The following is a 9,075-nucleotide window of genomic DNA, read 5'->3' on the forward strand; positions in this document are numbered from 1 at the left end:
TGGGTGTAAATAACTTTTCAAATAAAAAACTAGAGGAAATATTATTAAGAATTTTAACTGTCATGGAAAAATACTTACGTTGTTAAGCAAAAAGATCGGCGTATAAACTTTTACTTTCCATATGATGTCGACTATGTAAATCAAATGTACAAAAAAGAGGGAAAATATATGTCAAATGTTATAGCAACTGACCCCTGCGTGGCAGGATTACAGATGACAGTTTTTGCTTCCTTGTAATTTTCTACACATTGAACATTTCATACAAAGAACTGTAAGCATCACTATAATAAGCGTAAAAGAGGTGAAAACATAAGTTTGGAAAGTTAACGACCATGATCTAAGAGAGAAAGAACTAAGTAAAGATTCTGACAAAAATACAAATACGACAAACAAAATAAAAACAAAACAAATATGACAAAAGGCAAAAACAGTAAAGAAGAGCATAAAACCACACACACTGGATCCTTTTCGGTCTCTTTTGGTGATTCCTCCTCACATCCCTGACCTCTAAATGCTGGTGGGCCCCACAACTCAGTGACTCCTTGGACCTCTTCTCCAGCTATACTCATCGTTATGGACTGAACTGTGTCCCCCCAAAACGTGTCTCAACTTGGCTAGACCATAATTTCCAGTATTGTGTGGTTGCCCACCATTTTGTGATCTGATATGATTCTATGTCTTATAAATCCTAACCTCTATGATGTTAATGAGGCAGAATTAGAGACAGTTATGTTACTGAGGCAGGACTCAATCTATAGGATTAGGCTGAGTCAATCTCTTTTGAGATATAGAAGAGAATTCAGCAGAGATGGGAGGGACCTCATACCACCAAGAAAGAAACACTAGCAATGAAGCATGTCCTTTGGACCCAGGGTCCCTGCACTGAAAAGTTCCTAGACCAGGGGAATACTGATGATGACATGGACCTTCCTCCAGAACCACAGAAAGAGAAAGCCTTTCCCAGGAGCTGGCATCCTGAATTGGGATTTCTAGTCTCCAAAACTGTAAGAGAATACACTTCTGCTTGTTAAAGCCATCCACTTGTGGTATTTCTGCTACAGCAGCACTAGATAACTTAAGACACCCCCTTTAGTGATTTTATCCAGACTCATGGCTTTGCATACTACCCATATGCTTATGACTCTGCAGTTTAAGTCTCCAGCCTTGACCTTCTCCCTGAGCTCCAGACATGCATGTCTAATTGCCTCCTCAACATCTCTACTTGGCTATCAAAAAGGCAGCTCAATTTTAACATGTCTAAAATTCAACTTCACCTCCTGCAGTCTTCTCCATCTCAGTGAACAGCAATTCCATTCTACTTGCTCAAACCAAAAACCTAGAATCATTGTTACCTCCTTCCTTTCTCTCATATTCCACATCTGACCCATCTTTGAATCCTATTTTCAAAATACAAACAGAATCCCAGCACTCCTCATCCACTTCCACCTTGGTCCAGCGACTATCATATTTTGCCTGACTTATTTCAATAGCCTCCTACTGGTCTTCTTGTTTCTGCCCTTGCTCCACTCGTCTGTCTACTCTCAATCCAGCAGCCAGAGTAATCCTGTTAAAATCTGAATCAAACCACGTCATTCCTCTGCTCAAAACCTTCATATACCTTCCTATCCCACTAAATGAGACTAAAAGTCAGACTCCCCACAATGACTCCTAAGGCCTTACATAATCTGGTCTCCCCCTTACTTCTCTGACCTTTTCTCCTGCTCCTCTCAATCACTCTACTTCAGCCACCCTAACCTCCAGCCAAACTAACCATTTCTCAAATAGTCCAAGCACACTCCTGTCTCAGGGTCTTTGCACTTGCTGTCCCCATGCATGGATTGCACTTATCCCAAGTAACAGCAGAGAGCATTCACTCTAAGCTGATGGTAAAATAAATAAATAAATAAATATATTATTAGGAGGTACAAAAGTAGCCAGTAGAGGAACTAAAATTAATTATTAACAAAAATCGGGAAAGTGTTAGCGTGCGTGAATTAAATCCTCGTCTTTCATTGCAGGAAGTCAATTGTCATAATCTGATAAAACAAGAAATAGCAGTACAATAATAATACTTAGTTTTACAACAGTATTAAAAATGAGGAGATAACCTTGCAAAGAAGTAAAAACACAAACACTTAAAGAGGGTTGACTCTGTAAAAGGGGACTAAGGAAGGAAAGGTCCTTTTGCTTTTCATATCAAGCCCTTTTTTAAAAAAAAAAATACCCATTTGTGTTGTACTGTTAAGAATATTTAATAGATTAAATTAAAACTAAAAACTTACTCTTTGAAGACCCTGTAAAGAGGATGAAAAGACAAGCTACAGAGTGGAAGAAAATATTTGCAAACCATGTATCTGACAAAGGACTAGTATCTAAAATATATTAAGAACTCTCAAAACTCAACAGTAAAAAAAAAAAAAAAAATTATTTAGAAAATGGGTAAAAGACATTTCACTGAAGAGAATATACAGATGGCAAATAAGCACATAAAAAGATGTTCAACGTCATTAGCCATGATGGAAATGCAAATTAAAAATAAAATGAGATATCACTACACAGCTATTAGAATGGCTAACATACAAAAATAGTGACAACACCAACTGAATCACTCATACTTTGCTGGTGGGGCTGTAAAATGGCTCAGCCACTTGGGAAAACAGTTTGGCAGTTTCTTTATAAAACTGAACATGCGATTACCATACAAGCCAGGAACTGTACTCCTGGGCACTTATTTATCCCAGAGAAATAAAGATTGATATTCATACAAAAGCCTGTACATCAATCAATGTTCATAGCGGCTTTGATTATAACAGCCAAAACCAGAAATTAGTCCAGATTTCTTTGAACAGCTGAATGATTAAACACACTGTGGTACATTCATACCGTGGCATACTACATAGCAATAAAAAAGGAACAACCTATTCAGAGACACACTTGACTAAATCAGGAATTACGCTGAGTGAAAAAAGCCAACCCCAAAAGGTTAAACACTATAGGATTCCATCTATATAGCATGTTTGAAATGACAAAATTTTGCAAAGAGAGGACAGATCAGTGGTTGCCAGAGGTTCAGTGTGGGAGAAGGAGGTGGGTGTGGCTATAAGAAGGCAACACAAGGGATCCTTGTGGTGTTGGAACTGTTCAGTATCTCGACTGTAGTGGTATACACATGAACCTACACTGGTAATAAAACTGTATAAGACTTAATACAAACACAAACAAGTACAAGTGATACTGCAGAAATCTGAATAAGATCAGCGGATTTTATCAATATTCTGGTTATAATATTGTATGGTACTTAGTTTTATGAGGGAGCCCTGGTGGCACAGTGGTTAAGAGCTTGGCTGCTAACCAAAAGGTCAGCAGTCCAAATCCATTAGCCATTCCCTGGAAACCCTATGGGGCAGTTCTTCTGGAAACCCTGGTGGCATAGTGGTTAAATGCTATGGCAGCTAACCAAAACGTTGGCAGTTTGAAGCCAGCAGGCCCTCCTTGGAAACTCTATGGGGCAGTTCTACTCTGTCCTATAGAGTCACTATGAGTCAGAAATGACTCAACAGCCACGGGTTTGGTTTTTTTTTTTTTTTAGTTTTATGAAATGTTACCATTGGGGGAAACTGGGCAAAGTATACAAAGAATCTCCCCATATTGTTTCTCACAGCTACATATGAACCTACAATTATCTCAATTTTTTAAAAAATGTTTAATGGGGAAATAAAAATATACATCTATATTTCTTCAGTATTATTTTTAGGATACCCATATCTAGGACAATGAGCTTTTATTAACAGAACACCAGAGAAGGCATGTACATTTTCTGGAATTTTATGAAGTAGAGAAAGTTTCATAAACTGACAGTTTTCTCAAAACACCTGCATTAATGAATAAAGAGATAAGATGAAAAACCCTGAATCCAGTAACATACTGTGTTTTAAAGAGCTTTCACTCCTTTGGAATCATCGAAAATTCTGTCCAGTTTCATGGCCATTATGCGTGTAGTTCCTTCTGTCTGGAAAGCTCCCCCTCTCACACCTCACACTTCTCTCCAGCCCCTCAACTATGCCTAGCTAATTCATATTTATCATTTGGACTGCATCCTCCAAGAGGCTTTCCCTGATCCCCATTTTAGATAATATATTAACATACTATTCTGTTTTTTTTCCCTCATTGCAATGATTACAATTTTAATTGAATAGCTATTTACGTATGTGCTTAATTTAATGTCTGTCTCCTCTATTAAGTCATAAACTGTAGTGGCAAAGCCCCTTTCAAGCACCTGCCACTGCACCTATACATTTACTGAACATCAAAACCACTGCCATCAAGTCGAGTCCAACTCATAGTGACCCACAGAACAGAGCAGAACTGCCCCATAGGGTTTCCAAGGCTGTAATCTTTATGGAAGCAGTCTGCCACATCTTTCTGCCTCTGACTGGCTGGTAGATTTGAATCACTGACCTTTTGGTCAGCAGCCAAGCACTTAATCAGTGAGCCACCAAGGCTCCTTTTATTGAATGTAGGCAATTTTTTTTTTTTTTTAAAAAGAAAGAGCAACAGCAGACTGATGCAAAGAGAAAATAGAAGTACAATGGAATGTCTCAGACAGCACTGCTTCATTCACAATGAGGGGTACGCATACTTCCTGCCTCCCACTGGTTCAAACCCGGGTGCTGGCCACACATAAACATAAGTCTGACACATATTCCTAAAGAAATGTCATACATAAACTTAAATGCCCACAGAAAGTAAAGCAAGGTAACAGAAGAGTGAAGCAGCTGGGTTTAAGAACAAAAGCACAAACACTAGGATAAATAATACAAGAACACCTGGCCTCAGTGTCCAAATACAATATTGAGTTGTAGAAACTATGACAAGCCATAACACTCATGCTCCATCTAAGTAGAGATTGGCTGCTACTCACAGCTCTAGCCAACTTTTGTCAATAAAGACTAGTAATGGCAGAGCCAGAAATCCAAGATGTATGCAAAATTTATTAGTTAATTCAAATATATTTTACAACCTTGTGTGGGCCAAATAAAACCCACCTGCAGGTCAAAATGAGCCCACTAGTTTCCAGATTGTTCTAAAGCATCTATTTTACTTAATGATTTGGAAGAAACAATTATATTAAAATAAACACAAAGTATAGAATAGAATGCAAAAGCAGAAAAAAAAAAAAATTGAGATAAAACACTGGTCTTTAACCACTTCAAGCTAACATTCTCCTGACCACCTTCCCTTTGCACCCCCAAGCCTCTTGAAGTTGTCTATGTTCTCCTTTGACCTTAGGAGAATTTGGGCAGAAGACTTTGAAAAGCACCGGACAGTAAAAAAGAAAGAGACACTTGAGTCAGAAAAACCAAGTTCAAAGCCTGGCTCTGTAACTTACTAGCAACGTATTCTAGAGCAAATTAACTTCTTTGTCCCTCAGCTTCTCCCCACGTAAAAACCAGCTGCCCTCAAGTTGATTCCGATTCAAGGCGACCCCATGTGTGTCAGAGTAGAACTGTACTCCATAAGGTTTTCAATGGCTGACTTTTCAGAAGCAGATCGCCAGAACTTTCTTCCCAGGTGCCTCTGGGTGGATTCAAACTTCCAATCTTTTGGCTGGCAGCTAAGCGCATTAGCTGCATCACCCAGAGACTCCTCCCTCTGTATAATGGGAGTAATATCATGGATATCATACAGATGCTTTAAAGATAGAATTAAATAAGACTGTATATCAAACATCCAATACAGTGCCTAAGACAGGGTATGAACTCAATAAATGGACACTGTAAGATATACATACTAAAAACCAAACCTGTTGCCCTCGAGTTGATTCTGACTCATAGCGATCCTATACCAAAAAAATCAAACCAGACCCGTTGCCACTGAGTAGATTCTGACTCATAGCGACCCTATAAGACAGAGTAGAACTGCCCCCTAGGGTTTCCACGAAGTGGTTGGTAGATTTCAACTGCCAATCTTTTGGTTAACAGATGAGCCACCAGGGCTCCCTATACCAAAAAAAGAAAAAAAAAACCAACTGCCATGGAGTCAATTCCAACTCACAGTGATCCTACAGGACATAGTAAAATTGCCCCATACGGTTTTCCAAGGCTTTAAATCTTTACGGAAGCAGACCGCCACATCTTTCTCCCACGGAGTGGCTGGTGAGTTCAAACTGCCAACCTTTCAGTTAGCAGCCGAGCACTTAAACCACTGCACTACCAGGGCATAAGACATAGTAAAAGTTGAATATTGTTTAGGGTATGGATTACACATTCTGGATCCAAAACTGATGAAGTGCTTTGGTTGGCAGGTGGAAAGCGTGCCGAATAATATTAATAGTACACCTACGTGTTTTGAGTTTTTTATTAATAAAAATGTTTATATAATTGATTTAATTAAATCAAACACAGATAAGCTCTGGCAATACCCAAAAGGGCGAAATGTGACCAAAAAGCTTTGTTCAGAGAACTTAAGACGTGTACCAGGATCAAACAGTACCAAAAATTAAGTCATATCTAAGCTAAGAATGAGGAATGTGTATTTTCTTTGAATGCAGGTGTAAAAATATCTTCACAAAAGCAATTCCATCTATTGGTACTAATAATAAAATCTAACATAATCCTCAAATCCCACTCTCTAATTCACAAAAATAAGATCACTCCCTTTATCGCTGACATGAGGCAAAAAGTACAGATAAAGACAGAACTGATGGTTAATAAATTTAAACAAATTCCTTTAAACGTTAGTATACCTGCTTGTTCTGTTTGGCTGAGGCAGCTGTTCAATGACCTGACTGATGGAACCACAAGTGTCCAGACGAGAAGAATCCATAGGCTCTGAAAAAAATAACTGGATATTAGCACTAAAAACATTTACCACGAAACTTTAATACAAATTCAGGAATATAGACAATACCAATCTAATCAGCTACATTAGAGCATCAACATTCCGAGTGCCTACTAAGCACCAGATACTGCACTAGACTTCCTTATATATACTCACCACAACCAGCGCCAGCAACAGCACCCAAAAATGCAAAAGGCACTGATAGCTTTAAATACCTCACCTGAAGGCTTGTTTTCTTTCAAATGTTCACTGAACCCACTATTATTGCCTCCTTGTTCTTCTCCAGCTGTCTGTTCAGGATTAGACACAATATCCTAAAAAATACACATATATAAGCTCCACTGTATAATCCAAAATGAGACATCTTGTGAATGTACTGATTATTATTTTTCCAACCAACTTTATCCAAAAGATAGTGATCTCCTAAATACTTAAGTTTGCTGGTTGGTCTAGATTAGATAAAAAAGAAATCTGCTCAATCATTTCCAAACAAGATACCAACTCACCAACACAGGATTCTCTTTGTGTGTCTGTAGATTAGGAAGGTGTCGAGATAACATACTGAAGTGAGAACCTGAACCATCTAGAACCTGGCTTTCGGGCTGAGAATCTTCAATTATCAAGCAAGGGGTATCTTGCTGAGAGAAATCTGAATCCAACTGACTTCCAGTAGGGTCCATCTGCTCCCCTGGAATGGGAAAACAAAAGATCAGTTCTGAGTTACCTACTAGCCTTCCTTACGCAGCCTGAACTTAAATAATAGGGCGGAAGTAAAAGACCTGGAAAAGGGGACAAGCCCAGGGTTCCTCCAATTAGAACATTATGTTTATAATCCCTGCAAGCACTTTCTTACCACACCTCGCAAGCCCCCGTTTCCCCGTTATTTACACTCAGCCTGCCTATCCCTCCCTCCCTCTTCCATCACCTTCACGTAGACACCCCTTCCCCTCCTTCCTAACCTCTTCTCTCCCCGCCCCTTTTTCCATCCCCCACAACTCTACGTCGTTCGGCCGCCTCTGCCGCCCCCCAAAAGGCTGCTTTGCAATCTCTGTTCTCCAGAACCCCACAGCCCTTCACGCTCCCTCACGACCACCCAGCCTTCCTAGCTACGGCTTCCCCACCCCCTCCTCAGGGCCCTCCAACCCCTTCCCCGTCACCGCCGCCATGCTGCCACCCCGCCCCCTCCGGTCAGCTATCCCTTCAGACGCGAAACTCAAGCCCTCAGAACCGACCTCGCCCCTACTTTTCAGCAAACAGTACCAGGCATCCCCGTGGGAGGTTCCTTGCGCTCGAGCTAGAGGTCTCTGCACGCTCCCCGGGCCCCTCCTGCACGCTCCCCGAGCCCCTCCAGCTCGCTCCCCAAGTCGCCGATATCCCTACCGCCGCCACCGGCCGCGAACTCCCCCTTTTCCTTTCACGTCACGCGGTATTGGATCGCCCATTCGCTGCAGCTGCCCGCCACTCAAGAAGCCCTGTGTGTGATAGGTGGTTGTGGCTTAGTGCCCCGCCCCCCACGTAAGAAAAAGGAGCACGGCGGCGCGTTTCCATGGCAGCTTGGACGTTTCAGGCCCTCCCCCTAGTACAGCCAGAGAATGACAGTATCCTTGAACCGAAGGGACCTTGAGAGGTTGTAAAATATATTCCTCTGCCTCAAGGAGCGATTGTACTTACCACTGCTCAGACACATGAGAATCTCTACTTGCTTTCTATCGTTCATGCACCTTAAGTCCCCTTCTCTCACCCCCTTCCGTAGAAAAGAAGAGGTTCCGGCTTTCTAATAAAAGGGCCAAGGAGAAGATTGCGGCGGGTACTTCAGAGTTGGTGAAACCTAAGAGAGAGAGGACTCTTTGGGGTTTACCTGTGTCAATCAGGATACCTTTTGTGCACCTTTACCTGAATCCAAGGGCCTCACATTGCATCTCTGCCAGCTTTTGTTTTGTTTTGTTTTTACATTATCTGAGGGTCCCATTAAGCCATATTTCTTCCTATTATTCTTTGTTATAAAGTCTGGAACATTACATATTTCAAGCTTCATATTTGCTTATCGTTGCCTTTTATGGGATTGCAACCTATGGAGACTGCAGCCCCAGACATGTTCTGCACCTCCCTTTGAGAGAATGGAGCACTGTAATTCTCAACCTCTGGTGAAGAGAACAGCTGCTACCCCTTCCAACTAGATGACCTCAAAAATCCCCCCAAACCCTGAGATTCTATTATCGTAATTATGGTGCCGGG

At 41.0% G+C, this 9,075-nt stretch overlaps 1 protein-coding gene across 2 annotated transcripts in view; it reads right to left on the reverse strand.

Annotated features, from left to right (window-relative positions):
• Positions 1-8,179, reverse strand: part of TP53BP1 (tumor protein p53 binding protein 1) — a 90,722-nt gene extending 82,543 nt beyond the window's left edge. The window contains exons 1-4 of one of the 2 annotated variants that reach the window (XM_004380685.3): positions 8,101-8,179; positions 7,347-7,528; positions 7,061-7,154; positions 6,746-6,830 (exon numbers count right to left, since the gene is read on the reverse strand). In XM_004380685.3, coding sequence (XP_004380742.1) covers positions 6,746-6,830; positions 7,061-7,154; positions 7,347-7,528; positions 8,101-8,107 — 368 coding nt within the window. In that variant the 5' untranslated portion in view covers positions 8,108-8,179. Of the gene's footprint in view, positions 1-6,745; positions 6,831-7,060; positions 7,155-7,346; positions 7,529-8,100 lie in introns of those variants that run through there. The other variant, XM_023735208.1, reaches the window with a different exon arrangement.
• Between the last annotated feature and the right edge of the window lie 896 nt (positions 8,180-9,075).

This window comes from Trichechus manatus, unplaced genomic scaffold (assembly GCF_000243295.1).
Source record: "Trichechus manatus latirostris isolate Lorelei unplaced genomic scaffold, TriManLat1.0 scaffold00076, whole genome shotgun sequence".
NCBI classification, from domain to species: domain Eukaryota; kingdom Metazoa; phylum Chordata; class Mammalia; order Sirenia; family Trichechidae; genus Trichechus; species Trichechus manatus.